Source organism: Bufo gargarizans, chromosome 6 (genome assembly GCF_014858855.1).
Source record: "Bufo gargarizans isolate SCDJY-AF-19 chromosome 6, ASM1485885v1, whole genome shotgun sequence".
NCBI classification, from domain to species: domain Eukaryota; kingdom Metazoa; phylum Chordata; class Amphibia; order Anura; family Bufonidae; genus Bufo; species Bufo gargarizans.
This window is the reverse complement of record NC_058085.1, coordinates 110,239,684-110,261,356: the sequence shown is the minus strand read 5'-3', so window position 1 is coordinate 110,261,356 and position 21,673 is coordinate 110,239,684. Positions and strand designations below refer to the sequence as shown.

Genomic DNA, 21,673 nt, shown 5'->3' with positions numbered 1-21,673 from the left:
GTGTAGGACGACGCAGTTGATCCATAACAGCGGTCAAAGCCGTTGCGACAACATGTTTAGCGATATTCCTGGCGGCTGTTTTTACGTGCGGTTTTACAAGTTTCAAAACGTTCTTGAATAGGGGAACGATTCGCCTGAACAATCCGCGGAATAACCTGGCGAGACTAGAACCGTGCATGAATTCTGCGGCGTGAAAGCCGTCCAAACCATGATCGGCTTGCGCTATGTAATAATGCGTATAAGTGTCCGGATCGCTGTACACTCTCTCGGACAACATTATGCGTCGTCACAGTGCGAGGTCTAAAGTGTAATCGCACGATAGTTTTATGGTGTAATGGTGTAATGGTATCAAAGTGTTGTTTGCAGAGAGGTATATAGTCCGGCATGTTATACTTTTGCGTGACTATTTAAAAAAAAATTCCGCTTATCTCCACAGTTCTTAAAAGCTGTACGTAACTATCGCCAACAAGTTGATGCTGAATGATATCAGTATAAACAAACCGTATAAAATCCGGCTTTAAAATCACGATGAATTTTTCTCTTTATAGGTATAGAATCGCTCCCTTTTGTTAAAACTAAATTATCATTCACAAAATGTTCTAAAACAGGCAAGCCAGATTCGTTGTAGCACAAAACGATGTGCCCCGCGTCTACGTTGTTGTTCAAGCGATCGCGCGAGTACCCCTGAAGCCCCAATATATTGCCTAACTTTTCACCAACGGTTCTGTCAGTATTGTCGTGTCTTAGGTGCAATTGATCAGGCGGTATTTTTATAGAATCAAGTTTGTTATTAATGGTTTTGATTAGTTCGTTCATATTAGGGTAATACCCCGATTTAACAAAAAACTCTCTGACCGGATCATCGCGATGTGCCCAAAAGTTTCCCACGCATGAGGGTACTGAATCTCTACTAATGCTGCTTCATAAGGACCGCAAAGATGGACGGCTTTTGCTAATTTAGTGGTGTAATCCGCGATGGTATTTTCGGGGTAAAGTTTGGCGGAGGCGTTGCAGGGTAGCGTAATAAAAAATGAGCCATCTTTCATAGTTTACACGCACGCAAACTGCTTTTCCAGCACCGAAGAGTTAAACCTTTCGGGTAACCGACCCACTTTACAAAATACTGCGTTTTTCCCTTAACCTTCTTCATCTTCATGATTTTTTCTATCCTGTAAACGCGCCGCTTATCGAGGGGTACTTTTTGGACATCTTCCGCGTAGAACGATCATTCAGTGATCTTGTCGGACAGGTCTTTCAACTTATAAAGGCGTCTGAGGCCCCCAGTGTTTACAGCGTAAATAGTAAATATCTTGTCCGTATAGGTTTGTTCATAGCCCTTCACGTACGTCCCCTTATAGCATACAATTCTGATGTGGTCGCCTATTTTTAATAACGGTTTAACTTTTTTAATAGAGGCGTAATCGCTGTAGATATTTTTCCAAACTAAAGAGTTCTCTTTTGTTACATCAACAGGGCGACACCTTATGGTTCTTTGGTACCTGCGAAAAAATTATGTGTTTTAAAGGCTTCACAAAGTTTTCACATAGGTTTGTATTATAAACTCTTAACCCCGATCCGTCTGAAGTTTTCTTGGGGTACAGCCCGTTTAACGTAAATATCTGTTCAAAAGCGACTGCCACCATCTCCCCGGATTTATTGGAAAGTCCAGACACCAAAGCATATTTCGAAAGAATATCAACCACCGTCAGCAAGTATTTTACACCATTTTTTTTATTTTATTTTTATCTATTATCGACAAAAGATCGGCTTGCCATTGGTCGTCTATATCAGACACTACAACTGTTTCTTTTAAATGATTTTTTAACCGGTTTGTACAATGTGTAATTATCCTCGTTGTTCAACCAATTTTTTACAGCGTCTTTTCTTATTCCAAATTTTCGTACTTCTCTGAATAAGGGCTCAACGCCTCTGTAAGAACTGACAGCTTTTGGCGTGTAGTACTGTTTTCTCAATATTTCGGTGTTCGCGGTCATTTTAGCGATGTTTTTAAGCACATGCTAACAACAACGCACCCTAGCGGTTTACACAATTTTAACTAATCAAGAAAGTGTATTTATTGTAAAAAAAAACGGACTATTTTTATTTAAAAAGTCTTTTTATGTAAAAACATTGAGATATTACTGTCAAAGTAAAATCTACAACGATAAACAAGCCGTCTGTAACAAAGTAAAACAAATAAAAGCATTATCAGTCATTACATACATAAATACATTGTTACATACAAAGTAAAAGTTACAACGTTAACCAAGATGTCTGTAACAAAGGTGGCGTTCTCTTTTTAGGTATAAAGAGCCTCGCGTTAACGCAGGTGTTGTTGTTACGATCGGCTGCTGCCTAAAAGGGATACGAACCATTTCAAAAGGTTCACCGGGCGACCCCTTTTTTAAATTATCGTAAAGTTCTCTCGTTCTTGTATTACCGATCACGGTTGATGGCACGTTCAGTTCGGTGATGGTTTCCATGAAGAAGTCCCACCTGCAAGGCGTTTTAGCCTAAAGCAACCCGTGACTATGTGTCGCGACCCGAATCAGGTCGATGATGTTGGATTCTGGTATAACTTGATCTTTGTAAATGAATTCACCCCTAGCGTTCCAGTACAGCTTGTTACCCGATTGTCGCAGTTTGTTCAACAAAAGGTTGCGGCTGCGTAATCAAAGTTAGGGTTGACATTTCTTTATCTGACTGTTTGTTGAGCGTCAAGTATCTCTGTAACACATTAGTGTATCTCTTAATTTTTTCATCATCTGAAAGGTCATTTCTGTGTAGTATTTCGCTAATTTCGACATCCAAACGGTTTGGCGTATATCTGGTGTTTCTACAACAGTTTTTTTTAAACGGTCCAACTCGTGTTTGGAAACCAGGAACATTTTCTCTGCATACTCCATTATTAACAGCCAACTCTATTAGCTATCAAGCTAGTGATTAAAAGGTATTACAAAGCCGAGCAGCGATCCTATAAAACTGCTGCGCTGGTTCACAATGCGCTTCTTGTCTTTAATGGGACAGCTTTTATCGCTTAATTTCTTTATAGCCTTGCACCATCTTTTCAGTATATTTTTTTCTCTCTCTCTAAGGATGTTGAGAGCGATCTTGCCAATAGCGGATATCAAATCATTACTGCCGCTGCATAATATTGATTTTCGGACCATCGGTTTTGTCTTGACCAACGCTTTTAAAAGATCCCAATTATGTTGGATCCTGTTCGACATCTTTACAGGCGCGGTGACGCTACCAAGAATAACCTTCAAGATAAGAAATCTATCATTTTAGAGTTTCTTTTTGCACACATAAACCGCCGGGAGATCTGGTGGGAACAAACCGGTTCATAGTCATAGTTCCTTGGGCGTGTTGGATCTTAAATCTACAAGTAAATAGCCGTAAGGTGCGTGTGTAGCATCTTCAAAAGCTTCTAAAAAGAAACGTGCTTTACCGGGGTACATTTGCCGGGCCAACGTAGTAACTTGTAATTTATCATGCGGGTTCTTAAAAAGGACCATGTATTTACTGTTTAAGTTTATGGTCCGGCTTGTCTTACCCTGACAAAAAACGTTTTGAACGAGATACATGATGTTCAAATTTCTGTGGTGTACGTATTTGGTGAAAGAGTTTTGTATTTCAAGATTTTTTCACAAGCCGCCTCCATAAGATCATAGATGACCGCAAAATTTACCTTGTCCTGTGGGAATAGTTCATCGTCTGTAAAATTTTGCGGTATTCCCTTGATAAACCTGATATTTGTAAACAAACGGGTTAGCTCGTCGTACAATTTCTGCCAAAATGCATAAAACCAAATGACAGTCAGGTTTGTGCGACATGAGTGTATCCACTTGTATTAACCGGAATTTTAATATTTCCGGAATTTGAGGGCCCTGCTAAAATACAAGAAAGCGGGTTGCCATGTTTAATATCCAAGAGGTAACGTTAAGGGCGGGGAAAGGGGCTCATTAAAGGTCCTAGATAAAATAGATAGATAGATTAGCTAGATTGTTAGATAGATAGATAAAATATTTATCTATTGAACAATAGATTTGGGTTGATAGATAATTAATTAGAACATGACCTGGTGAGATCATCGAAGGTCCTATAGATAGTTAGATAGACCGATCAAATAACTATTGTCAATATTTATAATTAGCCACTGCCAATAATTATAATAGCTCAATAAGAGGTTGATATAAGCTTAATACACGCTTAATATCATTTTATTTTTAAAAATATTAAATTGAATTACTGACACCTTATCAGATCTAAAAGGGGATTTGAATGGGCGGTATTTTAGGCGAGGTTTGGGCGGGATTGTGGGCAGGGTTATGTGCTGAGTGGGCGGGGTTATAGCGTAAAAGGGTAGTAGCCACTTGTCACTTTGAGTTTGACGAAAACAGTCCCTTCCTTACTACTGATGTTGCCTTGGTCACATTCATATCTATAACCCCAGGGGCAGAAAAGGTGTTCAATAATCCATATAAGAACATGTGATCTGAGTATTAGAGTATACCTTAAAGAAGTTGTCCAGGATTAGAAAAAAAATGGCTGCTTTATTTCAAAAACAGCAACGCACCTGTCCATGGGGTGTTTCATGGCTATTACAGTTCAATTCTATTGAAGTGAATGGGGCTGAGCTGTAATACCATAGACAAGCTGTGGACAGGTGCGGTACTGTTTCTGGAAGAAAGCAGCCCTCTTTTTCTAGTCACTCAGAAGCAAAAGAGAAGCGATGATATGCCTGGATAAGGCATATGGCCGCTGCAGCCAATCACTGTCCTCAACAGTAGACCACTGAGGAAAGTGATTGGCTGTAGCGGTCACATGCCTATTCAGGCATATCACCATTGCTGTATGTAAACAAATAGCTCCAGAAAATTCGGGTCAGCGAAGCAGAAAACAGAGCAGGAGGAAGGTGTGAGTGTAAGATTTTTTTTATTGTAAGTCATTTTAAGGCTTGACTGAGAATTTGAATTATCTCAGACAACCCCTTTAAATCTATGCTTTCCAGAGTGCCCAGCTTAGAGGGAACATTGCCTTAGCTATGTATATTGGTGATATAACATTTATACATCCTGTGTTGTTACTATGGGAGAGTACAACAGGTCTGAGTGAAAGAGTCAAAATTCTTATAACACAAAACAGGGGACATATTTTAGATTGGCGGAATCCGTCGGAATGGAGCGCTAATCAAGCATCCCCTCTTCTGCTTCTTTCAAACTCTATGGGACGTTCAGCAACATCCGAGTGCAGTGCATTTTAACATTAGTTAATAAAATTTTAAGTTGTACAAGTGACCTGTAGCTATTGTAAATCGTGAATCTGGGTTTCTTCTTGACGGTACATATTGTAGAACATAAGCATACATCACAGCATGTGTTTGGGTAAAGCAATATGTGTCTCGGCTAAAAGCATTGACAATAAAATAGGATTGCCATAAATATTAATAAGTATACCAGCATGCTAGAAAAAAATTTGACTTCAGGGTCTTGTCATGACAAATGGAACATCTGTGTTTGTTGTAATCTCTTATGGATGGGCAGGGAAGGACATACATTCACAAGGGAGTGAAAATAGAGAGCAGTAGTTCAGACAGGACAGATGGACGGATAGAGTGACAGACACAGTGAATAGATCTAGTCTGCGTACCCTACCAATATCTTACTTCTTTACCTGCAACCGGAGACTGTCTGATAGGAGATCTTGGCCTGGAGTTGTCCATGTTGAATTGGAAGGTCTGGTTCTCTGAGACATCTCCACTGTCCTCAATCCCATCTACCACTCTAAAGAGAATGGTTTGGAAGCATTTACAGTCAGTAAATATGTGATAAAAGCAGTATCACGCTCTTAGATATGAGAAGTCGCATACTAAATTCAGGCTCATGATGTAATATGTGTATTAGGATGGGCCATCAATGCATGATTGGCAGGGGTCTGAACCTGAGAATCTCTACCCAACATCAGAACAAAAGGACAGCCCTGCACATCTGTACATGCAGCTCTGCTTGGTTCTGCAATTAATGTCTATTCAAGTGAAACAGGCTGGGGCTTCAGAACCAAGTGCAACCCTTACATGGGTACAACCACAACGCCTATACAAACAAGTATTCTCATCAAAGACATTTTTGACATATCCACCTCTGGGATCTGAACCTAACTCTAGAATGGAACCCCCAGTCCCATCCTGCCTGGATCCATAAGGTTATGTTCACATGATGGATTTTGAAAATCCCGCTAAAAAATTCAACGCAGATCCTTGCTTTTTTTTCAAGCACATATTTTTTTTCATGCGTTTTTGACACTTTATTTTGACCAACAGGTTTTTACTTCAATGCTAAATTACATTTTCAGCTCATGGGTTTTGCCACAGATCTGCACCCAAAACAGTGCAAAAAACGTCCGGAGACGTACATAGCAGTTTTTTTTATTCTTTCCATTCCCAAGTGAGAGATTCAGTGCAGATTCCACCCGAGATAGGGCATCCTGGCACGTGGAAACAAAAGTAAGAGCTGTTTCTGATTGAAATGAATGGGAGGCTTTTTTTAGGTGTTTTTTTAAGCGGATTTTGAGGAGGAAAAGTGCCAAAACCAAAAACTCCGTATGAACTGACCCTAAGGGTACTTTCACACTAGCGTTTTTCTTTTCCGGCGCTGAGTTCCGTCCTAGGGGCTCAAATCTGGAAAAGAACTCAGTTTTATCCTAATGCATTCTGAATGGAGAGTCAGTCCTTCAGGATGCATCAGGATGTCTTCTGTTCAGTCTTTTTGACTGATCAGGCTTTTCAGAAAAACGTAGCATGCAGTATTTTTACCTCCGGCCAAAAAGCCTGAACACTTTGACTGAACGCCTGATCAGGCTTTTTTCCCATTGACTTGCATTAACGCCGGATCCGGCCCCGTGTGTTCAGTCAAAACGGATCTGGCTTTTGCATGTTAAACCCGAAAAATGTGAAAAAAAAGTTAAAGTCCATAAATGGCGGATCCGTTTTTTCCAATGCATTTTTCCATTGTGATCGAAAGCCTGATCAGGATTCAAATGTAATCCGTTTTCACACGTTTTTCCGGATCCGGCGGGCAGTTCCAGTGTCGGAATTGAACGCCGGATTAAAACAACGCTAGTGTGAAAGTAGCCTAACTTGTGAAATGCTGAAAAAACATAGCTTTCTATGCTACATTGTTTTTGTATTTTCAATTCACTTGTACGGGAGTTATGGAAACAGTACACAACAGTACCAACCCAACAGTTAGGCCTCTTGCACACAACCGTATGGCTTTTTCAGTATTTTGTGGTCTGCAAAAAACGGATCCGCAAAAAATATGGATGATATCCGTGTGCATTTTGTTTTTTGCAGAACAGAACAGTTGGCCCCTGATAGAACAGTACTATCCTTGTCCGTTATGCGGACAATAATAGGACATGTTCTATCTTTGAACAGAACGGAAAAACTGAAATACGGAAACGATGACTGGATAGTTCCGTATACAGTCTGTATATGGAATGCACAAAACAGAACGGAAACGGAAAAAAAAACTTTTGTGTGCAAGAGGCCTTATCCTGTATTCAGTGCCTAGGGAATAACTTGCTCTACCTGGAATATCCCTTTAAGGAGGTTATTCTTTGAGATAAGGGGGCCAAGCTGAACTCTTGCACCAGAGCCCATGAGCCTTTAGCTCTGCCCCTGCATATGTACTGCATGGTACTGAAGCTGAGCCTCATTAAAATATGAAAAGGACTTAGTCTTCGTTCACATCTCAGTTTGTGGATCCGGCAGGCTGTTTTGGCACAGAGCAGCCTGCTGGATCCTCTACTTCACCCACGTATCCCCATTGACTGCAGTGAGGTCTAGTGTTGATCCGGCTGATTTCCAGTAAAAATGCCTTAACATAAACCGCTGCATGCAACGTATTTCTTTCGGCTGAAACCTGCCATTTTTGCTGGAAATCACCTGGATCACCGCCGGACTCCATTGCAGTCAATGAGGATCCAGCGATAAAGTAGACAAACAGCCTGCCAGATCCACAAGCAGAGATGTGAACGAGGCTTTAGCTGTAGTACCAGGCCCAGCCTTATGTATTTATGCACTGCTGTGCCTGGATTGACATTGAAGAGGCTGTGTCATTCTCCTCTCAGCTTATTGGTGGTGGTCCTGGTGCCCCATTGATCACACATTGAAGGCTTACCATGATAAAAAAAAAGCTGGAAGGTTATATTAATTCTAATGCTACAGATGTAGCCAGCATTATTTTGACACCAGCTGTGCAAGGATAGTCGCTTTAAAGCAATTTGTTGTATAAGACCTCATGTACATGACCATATGTATTTTGTAGTCTGCAAAACATGGATGATGTCCGTGTGACGGTCTATGTTACATAAGTTAATTTGGGGACCGATTAACTTCAGACTTCAGTGGCTCTGTGGATTTGTGCAGTTTCTGCCTCAGTATGTCCGGTCCACAAAGCGGTAGACCATGTCCTATACTTGGCCACAAAACATGGTCCATGGACTCATTGAAGTCAATAGGTTCACTAAAAAAACAGATGCGATAAACGTTCTTGTCTTAGAGTAATGTGCTTTTGTTGCATGGACATGTGAAGCCAGTCAGAATAATGGTGGCTACATCTGTATATGTTTTTCCAAGCATCCAAGCTCACAAGCTTGCACGAAATTCAATTGTCTGCTACTTGCATATTTTGCAAATCTATAAAAATCCTAGTTATGACAACTTATTCTCAAACATATAATATACATACAAGTAAAGAACAGATGGGTTCACTGAACTCACCGCGGGCTAAGATCTGGTGGACCATATGTGTTGAGAGATGGAATGAGAAGATTGGCTGGCTTTTTTGAGCCAACATTCTCAGTTTCATGCACTTTTTCTGCCTTGCGACACTGAGGTGAAGGACTTCTACCTCGACTGTTACGTGCTGGAGACCGACAGTTACGACGAAAGGTATGGAATTGCCTCAGATCGTCACCAAGGAGACTGCTAAGAGAACCACGGCGCACAGGGCTATTGAGGTTTGGAAGCAAAAGCTTCCTACGTGTCATAGTAGCAGGAGAGTGGCGGAAGAAGTCATCCGTTTCATCATTGTCTTCAAGAATTGATGATAACTTTTTATCAGATGCGGTGCTAGATTCTGGACGAGGCTGAAAAATTAATTTAAATGACATTTGTAATGATTGACATTATGGAATTCTTAAAATATAAAGCCTGAATGCTATATGGCAACTTTATTGGACAGTGACATCCAGGGGTGCACCGCCAATGAGGCGAGGTGAGGCAATTGCCTCAGACAGCACCAGGTAGGGACAATTGGGGGTTAGTGGAAAGGCCTTCTGGCTCTCATTGTGGGAGTCTCTGCATATTCAACTGTATCAGTATTTTAACAAGTATGTTTTGTAGCACTATATGTAAAGTTTTCCAAGTATGTCTTTAACAGTAGGGCTGGAAGGAGGGGGTTAGGTTGAGAATTTGCCATGGGGTGGGCCTTATTTCAGTTTTCGCCTCAGGCAGCAGAAGAGCTAGATGCACCCCTGGTGACATCATATCTTATTCAAAACCAGAACTGCATTCAGATTCCTGGTGGTTACCATTAGTCTCCACCTTGACAGATCCAATTCTATCTAGCAACTTAGATGAGATCCTAAAATGCTCTGCATCCTCAGAGCTGTGTTTTATGCCAACATCAAACTACTGTAAAGAGCATGGTGAAAACTCTAAAGCTGCCTATATGTATTGGAATAGTGTTGGTGGAGATAGCTGTTGGCCTTAAGTATAAATTAGATGAAGCTGAATGAAATAATTAACCAGCCTTTGGATTACATCTAGTGTATATTTATGGCTAGCTTAAAGAGTTTGTCTGTCTGAGCCAGTAATTGGCTGAATGGTGAGATCCTATGTGTCCAGAGGGCTATAAAGAAGAATCCATCAAGGAACTGAAGCCTCACAATTGATAAAGGTGAATATTACTCATTTTCTTATTTTGCACCATTATTTAAAGGGCACCTGTCATCAACTTTATGCTGACCTCACTGAGGGCAGGATAAAAAAGTGACAGAAATGCTGATTTCAACGATGTGTCACTAATGAGCTAAAAGTAAGTGGTTGCCGAGAACCAGCATCATAATCATTGCAGCCCAGGCCTGGAGAAGAGTCACATCTCCCTGAGAAGAGTCCTGGTTATCCATAATCTCCTGCTCTCCTGCCCCCCTGCTGATGATTGGCAGTTCTCTCCTAGAGAGAAAGGGAGAAAACTAGGTAGAAGACTGTCTGTCATCAGCAGATGGGCAGGAGAGCAGGAATTCATGAAGAACCATGACTCTTCTCAGGTGGCCGGGACTCTTTTCCAGGCCCAGTCTGCAATGATTGTGATGTTGGTTCTCGGCAACCACTTACTTTTAAATTATAAATGACAGACCGCTGAAATCATCTCACCTGTCACTACTTTATGCTGTCCATACTAACGGCAGAATAAAGTTGATGACAGGTTCCCTTTCAGGATGTTGATCACCAGATCATGCTGTATGCAGATACTGAACCATCAGGGGTTGCAGCTAACCAAAAACCAGAAGAGCTCAATTTCAAGTACATTTTTGCAAGTAGCACAATGTAACTCAGGATCAGTACAGAATAAGTAAGAAAAGATATCTAGAAATGCAACAGATAGCTGAAAGGATGCATTACCTGTGATAGCCGTGGTGATCGGGAGAACCTGTAGCATCCCTAGAATCAAACAGAAACCCTGCTGTTTAGTGAAAGATAACATGGATAAAATAAGAAATAAAACACAAAGGCATTCCACTTCAGTTTCTTTCACAGTGTTGGCTTCAAATGGTTGAATTGCCTACACAAGTAGAAATGCCTTGTCACAAATAGATTTAGAATTCAGTTAATGATCTTATATTTTAATATGCTTCTTACATCTGTCTCACTGCCTTCACGCAAGTTAAATGTCAGGTCATGGTGAATGTCTGCCATGAATTTGCTGGAATACTCTGGGTAAAGTTCTAACACCTCCAGGAGTCCTCGAAGGCTGAGATATTGCAGATCACAGTAGGTCAGAGCTTTCACATCAGCATTCGTTTTGATCACCTGGTCCTTGTTTGAGGTGTCGGCGCCAATGAGATCTCCTTTCCCTAACATATGGAAAGCAAGAGAACACACATTGTAATATTCTGACATAGTATATATACATTGTAGTAAAGGAAAAGATGACTGTAGACAAAAGTATGGTACATGGGCACCGCAGGTTTTGCTGATAATTGGACAAGAATGGGTCAGTGTAAAGGGCCCTCTAGGCTTGTAATGTAATAATGACCTCCCTAATGCCCGTTCCCCTCATATAGATCATAATTACCTGGCACCCGTGTCACTTCTGATCCCTACACAGCCACCGCTGCATCTCCCCATCGAGCGGATCAAAACATCCGGCGACGTGGGGTGGGGGGCAGCCAATAGCAGACTGCTGTGGGGACAAGCCTCCCTAACATTGCGGGTGGCCCTAGGGAGGCTTGTCCCCGTCGCGACCTGCCATTGGCTAATACGCCCCCATCGCCGGAGAGGCAGCGATGGGCGTGCAAGGATTAGAAGCACCGTGAAGCGTGGTAAGTATAAGATATATGAGGGGCCCAGGCATTAGAGGAGGTCATTATAGGGGTTGGATAACCCCTTGAAGGTCCATTTAAATTGGTCAATTTTGCAGGCGATTGTCAGGAAGGAAGCGTTCCTTCTCGGCAGTCGCCTGCTCGTCAGTGAAGGAGTGTGCTGCATTTACGTGCAGCAATCTCCTCCACAGTATTCCAGCAAACGTCTGGAAAATGATGTGATTACCCAATGAATGTCATCAGTAGCACCTTTACACTGCCAGATAATCGCTAACGAGTGTGCCCATAAACGCTTGTTAGCGTTCATCTGGCCTGAGAATCAACCCATGTAAAGGGCCCTCAAGAAACATACTCTAGTTGGCATCTTAGAAAATTGTGTGACTCTAAGCAGAGAAACACTGTAGTTTAAAGGTCATCTCATGATTTAAAGAGATAACAGGTCTATCTCTGTGGGATCAGCTGGTGCCCTTTTAACTGTTAGCTCTGCAATTGTGATAGTACAAGTGGTACTCACCAAGAATAGCCAGTACCATATTGTCCTTCAAGACTTCCAGAGACCCTGAACATACAAAATAATTGGCTTGCAGAGCATCTCCTTGTCGTAGAAGGTACTCCCCAGGGGCACAGAAGGAAGTTTTGATGTGCAGCGATAGGGCACGCAGACATCCCCGACTGGCTGTCTCAAAAACAGGTAACTGCAAGATGTCCTTATTGAGGTGCATTGCTATATCAGCACGTAACTCATCTGGAAAATCTTTTAGCAGCTGGAAGAAATAAAAGACATCAAATGCTAGAGATCTAAAATGAAAGATGACTTACTGTATCTCTCAGTGTGTGACTCAGTGGAAGTTGCCTATAAGAGGATATATAAATGAAATAGACTCAAAATGGCCAAGATGGGTAGCTGGACAAAAATCACTCTTAATATTAAATCACAAGAAGCCATGTTGAAGGATTACTTTACAGAATATAAGGTGGAATAAAGCAATTTGAAGTAACATTATGTTCCCTACCTCATTTGCATCAATGCCATTGTTGACAGACCAGGTTGTCTGAAAGTACTCCAACATACGTTGTTTAAGCTGCTGGGGCAAGCGGTGAACTCTTATAAAATCCTTGAGATCCTTCATACGTGTATGGTACAGGGAGCGTCGAGAATACATTCGTTGGATGATGGCTGTCACATTGCCAAAAACCACAGCATGCATTAGAGCTGTAAGAAACAATACAACACCACTGGTCATTACAGTAGTAACCTTATCTCCTCCAAGGTACTGCGATCTCTTGGTTTCTTTGAGGATCACCATGGGGGAGCACTCCAAATGGTGACAAATGACTGCTTCACTGGTATAACTGATATATGGTATACGTTCCACCTATCAAAATCAAATCACTGTCGTTTGGAACGCTACATTTCTGTTAAAACTGTTACTTTATTAATCAGAAAAACAAAAGGGAAGGGGGACTAACCTATATTAAAATTCTAGGACACCATCCATTCAGTATAGGGTCGATATGAGGACCTATAAGCCGCATACACGGTAAATGCAGCTGCGGATGGGGTCACTAGAAATGCCGCAGGCTAGTGCTATACTGCAAGTGAAAGCAGAGGGCCATGGGGCCGTGCTAATTGATTCCACAGAAGTAAGCACTAAGGTGCGGTCAGTGTGCTCTGAATCACTACCAGCTCATGGATCCCTCGACTAAAGTTATGGATAGACTAATCCAGTGATAAACATCTGCCTGCAGAAGCCGATCTCAATTGAATCCATCCGTTCATGTGAAACGGATGTCTAAGAATCGGCCCTGCAGACACGAATCACTGGATCTAAGCTAAGCTGGGTGAAACAGGCAGACCTGGATTGCTGTTGCTCATCTAACTGCAGAGGGCTGAGAACCGCAGACCTCAACTGCAGTGTGAGCGCAAAGCAGATACAAATGAACATTGATTCATCCCCACACCACACTCAACGCGTTTCGCCATAAGGCTCGTCAGGAGCGTGTATCTGTGGTTCGCAGGATAAATATTCAAAGCTGCTGAGCCTCCATTACAGAGGCTGCAGCTGTAAGTACGAGGTGGCCGAACGCGGCCGCTCAGGTGCACAGAAAATGAGGAGAGTCCTCCTCCCCTCAACTGAGCCCCGCCTGCAGAACGGCCAATGAGGACGCAGGAGGCACGGCATCGCCGCATCATCCATCCCGCCCCCATTGTGCCGCCCCCTCGATGAGACCGGCCCAGATGAATGTAATAACATTCTACATTAAAGTTAGAGTAAATATATACGGCGACTTACTACCCTGGCAACGTTTGTATAGCTCCGATCGGGACAGGGATCATGAAGTGGTATGAACTACATTGTATTTTATTTAAATTTTTTTTTTTTTTATTTAATTAATTGAGGACCTCAATCGGTGGTGGTGGAGACAATACAGGAGGGTCAGGAAGGACCCAGCAGCATTTTTACTAGACGGCAATACTGTGATCAGGCTGATTTAAAGGGGCAGTGTATGGTATAATGTGGTATAAGTAATCCACAACCAATAATTACACTATCACACCCCTGGTATCTCCTAGCCCCCTCAATTGCCTAGGTGATCTAATGACATAGAGTCATTAGTAGTCCATGCCGCTGAGACACACGGATCGTGGGCAGTATGTCATCACCCCTAATGTTCCCCCGTTGCACCTCAGCTCCAGGGATCTAGAGAAAACACACAAAGGAATTATACTCATTTAGTCCCTGGGGCTGGAGCGCACATAGGCGGTAAATCCACTGTGTCTCTTTTTGCAATAACCGCCTATCAAAGTCGCCTCCTCTTGGCGCTCTTCTGACCACCTCCACAGCCTGAAATTTGATGACATCCACATCACCGTTGTGCATGGTCGATATGTGTCTAGCAATCGGGGTATCCGCCCCTTTGCGGATGTCATTTAGATGTTCTGCTATTCTTCTACGGAATTCTCTTGTGGTTTTACCCACATATTGCTTTCCGCAAACACAAGTGGCCAAATATACCAGGCCTCTTGTTTTGCAATTGACAAATGATCTGATAGTAAATCTCTGTTCAGTGACGCTACAGATAAATGTAGCGCCAGTCTGGATTGCAGGGCAAGCCACGCAGCTGCCACAGCGGAAGGTCCCTTTGAGGTTGGTACTCAGCCATGTGGATGTAGTCGGGCCCTGAAAAAAGCTGTGCACCAGGCGATCTCTCAAACTACGTCCACGTCTGTACGTGATTAGAGGTACATCGCCTATCATATCCCCAATATCTGGGTCTGATTTAAGAATACCCCAGTAAGTCGTCAGCAAGTCACGCACTGTGTTGTGTGCTTCATCATATGTGGCTATGATGCGCAACTGGTCCATTCCAGCCGATCCCGACCTAGGGGTAAGGAGGGCATCCCGGTTTTGTGCCAGTGAATGCTGGTACGCTTTAGTTAGTACATGTTGTGGGTACCCCCTACTCCTAAATCTGGTTCGTAGATCACTGGATGCCGTTCTGAAATCCGACATACTGGAGCAGTTACGCCTTACCCGAAGGTATTGCCCTTTTGGAATTCCCCTCTTCAGGGGCAGGGGGTGGCAACTGTCCCAACTAAGGAGGCTGTTTGTTGCAGTCTCCTTGCGGAACAGCCGTGTGCCAATATTGCCCATCCTGTCCCTGAAGATGGTTAAATCCAGAAAGTTGATTTGAGATTCCTGGATCTCTGATGTAAAAAATAATCCCATAGTGTTTATGTTCAGGTCTGAAACAAACCGATTGAAGTCCTCAACACTCCCAGACCATAAAATCAATACATCATCGATGAAGCGTAACCACAAATTAATGTGGTCAGCCCATCTCTGATTATCCGCGAACACAACTTCACGTTCCCACCAGCCCAGGTAGAGATTGGCGAAGGTCGGGGCACAGGGGCTCCCCATCGCCACTCCCCTGAGCTGGTGGTACATGCGATGATCAAAGATAAAACAGTTGTGCTCAAGGATAAATTTCATTAGTTCAAGAATAAATTCGTTATGCTGCCAGCAATGGGTGCCACGTTGACTAAGGAAAGAGGCCACAACTCCACACCCCCTATCATGGGGTATGGAGCTGTACAAGGCCTCAACATCCAGGCTGGCCAGCATAACGTTCTCACCAAGATGTATTCCTTCCAATTTTTTGATTACATCCATAGAATCACGTACATACGAGGATAGGGACACCGCAAATGGTCGTAAAATCCTATCCACGTATGTACTGATTGGATGTGTCAAACTCCCAGTCCCTGACACAATAGGACGTCCCTTTAAGGGGGTAAGTCCCTTGTGCACCTTGGGTAACCCATAGAAACAAGGGATCTGGGGATGTTTGGGAAACAAAAACTCAAATTCAGATCTACTGATAAGGGCATGATCGTGTGCTGTGTCCAAGAGGTCCTTCAATTGCCTCCTGAACATCTCAGTAGGATTTGATTCCAGCACACGATAACATGATTTATCACTGAGAATGTTCAGACACATGATCTTATATTGGTCACAGTTCATTACGACAATATTCCCTCCCTTGTCCGATGGTTTAATGACAAGGGAGTTGTCGCGTTCCAGTGAAATTAGGGCCTCAATCTCCCTTTTCCGGAGATTGGACTCAGTCCCCTTCAATGTGTCGAGCTTTCTCAGTTGGTCTGTGACGACCTTGAGAAAAATGTCAGGTGGTGTGCCATCACTAAGGGGCGGGTTTTTAGTAGAGGACAATTTGAGGTCCGTAAATGGACCCTCACCAATCTCCCTACTCCCTTCCTCCATAAGGGATGCCAGTAGTTGGATATCCGGCAGGTCATTTATGTCCACACCCAATTCATTGCACTGTTGTTGATTATGTGTAGCAAAGAATTTTTTCCATTTAAGTTTCCTCACGAATAAGGTCAAATCCTTGACCCATTCGAAGGAGCTAAAGGAACAGGTGGGAACAAATGATAGGCCCTTGCTAAGTAGTTCCAGTTCTACCTCCGTAAGTGACCTATCAGACAAGTTAATAATTTGTAACTTGTCCCTGGACCTGTTTTTTCCTAGAGGGTTTACAGTCTCGTAATCAGCTGCACCCATTCTATGATGGTGTACTATTGGTTCTTGCTGTTTCTGAGACTGTAGGACCTCGTAGTTTGGTTCCCTAAAAAACCTCCCCGTGATCTGGGGTTCCTACCTCTGCCTCCCCTTCCTCTAGATCCCTTATTAGAGGGTTGGAAGATGGGGTATTGGCTATTCTGGTAGGAGGTACCTTCCAATTCAGTTTCCCCCTCAGAGGATGAGGGTTCTGTCTCAACCTCAAGGGTCCTTGCAGTTTTAGTCGCAAAATCGAGAATGCGCCCTTCTTTAAAATCAGCTTTATCTCTCAAAAATTGAGAGTGCTTACGTTCTTTAAGCTGGGCCGTAAACCGTTCCACCGTCTGTTGCAAAAAGACCTCCTTACGCGTAAACTCAGAGTTACTGGAGAATTTGCTCACTTCTGCAATTTGCTCCTGCAACAATGTGGTGTTTTTAGTGTGCAGGGCCTTTTCCTCCTCCAGCAACAATGCCATAAGTCTGAGGGAGCTCTCAACGGCCTCTTTTTCCCACTTCTTACGGAACTCTGGGGACTGAATTCTGTTGGACGGAAGGAAGGGAATCCGCATACCCCTGGGGACTATTTGATGTTGGATATAGGTTTCCAGGGTTTGAATTTCCCACCACCCTCTGACTTGGTCTTTGTAAATTTTGGTGAGTAATTTAAATGAACCAGTGATACTTAATGCACGGTTGGTTGGGGGTAGATCTGCCTCAGAAAAAACCACTCTAGCTTCCTCATCCCATTTATCACTGCAAATACCTGCCGCCAAAAAGCCTGCCATTACTCTCAAGCAATATATAAAGAAAATTTCACTGGTATAACTGATATATGGTATACGTTCCACCTATCAAAATCAAATCACTGTCGTTTGGAACGCTACATTTCTGTTAAAACTGTTACTTTATTAATCAGAAAAACAAAAGGGAAGGGGGACTAACCTATATTAAAATTCTAGGACACCATCCATTCAGTGTAGGGTCGATATGAGGACCTATAAGCCGCATACACGGTAAATGCAGCTGCGGATGGGGTCACTAGAAATGCCGCAGGCTAGTGCTATACTGCAAGTGAAAGCAGAGGGCCATGGGGCCGTGCTAATTGATTCCACAGAAGTAAGCACTAAGGTGCGGTCAGTGTGCTCTGAATCACTACCAGCTCATGGATCCCTCGACTAAAGTTATGGATAGACTAATCCAGTGATAAACATCTGCCTGCAGAAGCCGATCTCAATTGAATCCATCCGTTCATGTGAAACGGATGTCTAAGAATCGGCCCTGCAGACACGAATCACTGGATCTAAGCTAAGCTGGGTGAAACAGGCAGACCTGGATTGCTGTTGCTCATCTAACTGCAGAGGGCTGAGAACCGCAGACCTCAACTGCAGTGTGAGCGCAAAGCAGATACAAATGAACATTGATTCATCCCCACACCACACTCAACGCGTTTCGCCATAAGGCTCGTCAGGAGCGTGTATCTGTGGTTCGCAGGATAAATATTCAAAGCTGCTGAGCCTCCATTACAGAGGCTGCAGCTGTAAGTACGAGGTGGCCGAACGCGGCCGCTCAGGTGCACAGAATATGAGGAGAGTCCTCCTCCCCTCAACTGAGCCCCGCCTGCAGAACGGCCAATGAGGACGCAGGAGGCACGGCATCGCCGCATCATCCATCCCGCCCCCATTGTGCCGCCCCCTCGATGAGACCGGCCCAGATGAATGTAATAACATTCTACATTAAAGTTAGAGTAAATATATACGGCGACTTACTACCCTGGCAACGTTTGTATAGCTCCGATCGGGACAGGGATCATGAAGTGGTATGAACTACATTGTATTTTATTTAAATTTTTTATTTTATTTTATTTATTTTTTTGACTGCTCCTCACATGATTACAAAACTATGTAGTGTAGCACAGCAAAGTCCTTGTTGTCCATGCTGTTGCTGCTAGACTGCTAATTTGGAACCATGGTGCTATATTTGACAGCATTGAACTTTTGACCAAATCACATCCAGACTCACCTCCTATCAACATAGTACAGATGGAGAAGATCTTCTCAGCATCGGTATTAGCGCAAACATTGCCAAAGCCCACACTAGTCAAGCTGCTTAACGTAAAGTAGAGGGATGCTATGTAAGCACTACGAATAGAGGGTCCTCCAATTGAATTATTTATGTAGGGCACTTCGAGCCGCTTGCCCAATTCATGGAGCCATCCTGCAGGACAAAAATGTATGTACTCAATACTGTACCCAGTAATCAATTTATTTCCTTAAACAATGCAGTCTTTAATGTCCAGTATATGAAACTAAGTTGGAGTCTACAAAACCTTCAGTAACTATGATGACAACATATCAATACAAGATAGGGAGAAAGGGAAATTTAGAAATGATGCTATTTACTAAAAACAACTATTTTATATAATAAGGGGAATTGACCTTTATCAATCTATTCCTTGTAGTAGCTGTTCTTACCAATATCCCAAGTGACAGGGTCATTGCTCTCCATTTCTTTTCGGCCAATCACGTACCAAACACAGGCCATCCAGTGAGCCAGGAGAGCAAACATAGACATGAGAAGGGTTAGCACCATTGCACTGTACTGGGAATATCGATCCAGCTTCTGCAGCAACCTCAGGAGCCTCAGCAACCGAATCGTCTTCAACAGATGGACCAGAGATGTCTTCCATTTTTATGAAAGAGAAGAAAGCTATCAGACACGGGTCTATCGATTTCTCAACCTTCCGTGTCTGATTTAATCAGTTTGTATATAACAACATGTAGAGCTTTTTACTGTTTAGCTACCTCCAAAAGATTAGTTTTTCTCTTGGAAGAGTTCACACGAAAGGTGATATTTGTTTCTTACCACTGTGACATTGAATGCATAGAGAAGATCAAAGGGCAGAGCAGCAATAAGGTCCACAAAGAACCATGTGGCGAGGTAGTGGATGCAGATTGAACGGGGGTTGTACACCACTTGTCCAGAGTGACTGACGTAAGTTGTACGGAAATTTAAAATGATATCTGTAAGAGCAGAATTAAACAAAAAGGTTTTGACCAACTACTTTTTTACTGATCTTTATCTTACATGCAAAAAAGCTATGCAAAAAAGCTATGTATTAGGGTACTTTCACACTAGCGTTGTTTGAATCCGGCGGGCTGTTCCGTCGCCGGAACTGCCCACCGGGTCTGGAAAAACGGATTACATTTGAATCCTGATCAGGATTCTGATCACAATGAAAAAATGCATTGGAAAAAACGGATCCGCCATTTATGGACTTTTCGGGTTTAACATACAAAAGCCGGATCCGGTTTGACAGAACACACGGCATTAATGCAAGTCAATGGGAAAAATGCCGGATCCGGCGTTCAGTCAAAGTGTTTTGGATTTTTGGCCGGAGGTAAAAATACCACATGTTACGGTTTTCTGAAAAGCTTGATCAGTAAAAAAGACTGAATTGATGCATCCTGAACAGATTGCTCTCCATTCAGAATGCATGGGAATAAAACTGATCAGTTCTTTTCTGGATTTGAGCCCCTAGGATGGAACTCAGTGCTGAAAAAGAAAAACGCTAGTGTGAAAGTACCCTTAAACATCAGTTAGAGGAGTCAAAGTGATAATCATTACCATTTTAACTTGTGCAGTTTCTGAACCCCTTCACGTTATGTCTCTTTAATAATGTGACACAATATGTGACCGTGATAGGTAACCACTGGTGAGGATGTGGTATTGCCACCAGAGACAGCATGCACAGGTTTCACATAGTATAAGTATGTTAAGTATATTACTGTTTCCTGTTTTCACCCATTTAGGGGTAACTTTTAGGATTGGATAAGTTAACAGAAATTTTATGGGCACCTCCAGGGCAATATTTTTATGATCGTATTTTAAATTGGTCTTTATTAAAAATATTCAGCCGTTTTTGACATACAAGTGTTAAAAAATCTGTCTATTTACAGACTGTCTTTCATGTGAAGCCTTATCTCTGATCTCCTGACCTCATAAACAGTCATTATAGCTAAATTCTTATGAAACTGATAAGAATATTGCTTAAATTAATGTTTATGAGGTCAGGAGATCAGTGATAAGGCTTCACATGAGTCATCAGCTAATGAGACTGAGATGTTATAGGCTAGGTTCACACGGGCATGGCGGATTAGGTCCGGATGCGTTCAGGGTGCGTTCAGTGAAACTCGCACTATTTTGCAAGCAAGTTCAGTCAGTTTTGTCTGAGATTGCATTTAGTTGTTCAGTTTTTTCCGCGCGGGTGCAATGCGTTTTGATGCGTTTTTCACGTGCGTGATAAAAAACGGAAGGTTTACAAACAACATCTCTTAGCAACCATCAGTGAAAAACGCATCGCACCCGCACTTGCTTGCGGATGCAATGCGTTATTCACGCAGCCCCATTCACTTTTATGGGGCCAAGGCTGCGTGAAAAACGCAGAATATAGAACATGCTGCGATTTTCAAGCAACGCAGAACTGATGCGTGAAAAACAACGCTCATGTGCACAGCCCCATTGAAATGAATGGGTCAGGATTCAGTGCGGGTGCAATGCGTTCACGTCATGCATTGCACCCGCGCGGAAATCACGCTCGTGTGAAAGGGACCATACTCTGTAGACTGAGTTTTTCACCCTTGTATCTCAAAAACAGCTGAACATTTTTAGTAATGAACATTTGAAAAAATAAGTAAAATGCAATCATTAACAAATTGCCCCGAAGGTGTCCATAGCCTTTAAACAATTTTGCTGCAGCCACCTTCTTATCGTTTTATACTGTTTTTCAAATATCATCCCTTTGGGACAGATGTATAGCCGGGGAGATCATGTGGCATGTGCCCTGAGTGTTAGGTATAAGGATGGGCCCAACAAGTTCATCAGCCTTGGCCAGGATATTTAGATATAGGGCGAGGGCAGCAAACAAACTTTTTGTCCTGGGTGCAAGGCGAGTTATGACCCTGGTGGTGCCGCAGTAATAA

At 42.8% G+C, this 21,673-nt stretch overlaps 1 protein-coding gene across 1 annotated transcript in view; it reads right to left on the bottom strand.

Moving 5' to 3' along the window:
• KCNH4 (potassium voltage-gated channel subfamily H member 4) overlaps positions 1 to 21,673 on the bottom strand; it is a 195,519-nt gene that overhangs the window by 9,505 nt on the left and 164,341 nt on the right. Inside the window, exons 6-14 of the mRNA XM_044297612.1 lie at positions 19,557 to 19,714; positions 19,166 to 19,373; positions 18,714 to 18,908; positions 12,624 to 12,823; positions 12,125 to 12,374; positions 10,928 to 11,142; positions 10,691 to 10,729; positions 8,786 to 9,153; positions 5,677 to 5,786 (exon numbers count right to left, since the gene is read on the bottom strand). Coding sequence (XP_044153547.1) covers positions 5,677 to 5,786; positions 8,786 to 9,153; positions 10,691 to 10,729; positions 10,928 to 11,142; positions 12,125 to 12,374; positions 12,624 to 12,823; positions 18,714 to 18,908; positions 19,166 to 19,373; positions 19,557 to 19,714 — 1,743 coding nt within the window. The remainder of the gene's footprint in view (positions 1 to 5,676; positions 5,787 to 8,785; positions 9,154 to 10,690; positions 10,730 to 10,927; positions 11,143 to 12,124; positions 12,375 to 12,623; positions 12,824 to 18,713; positions 18,909 to 19,165; positions 19,374 to 19,556; positions 19,715 to 21,673) is intronic.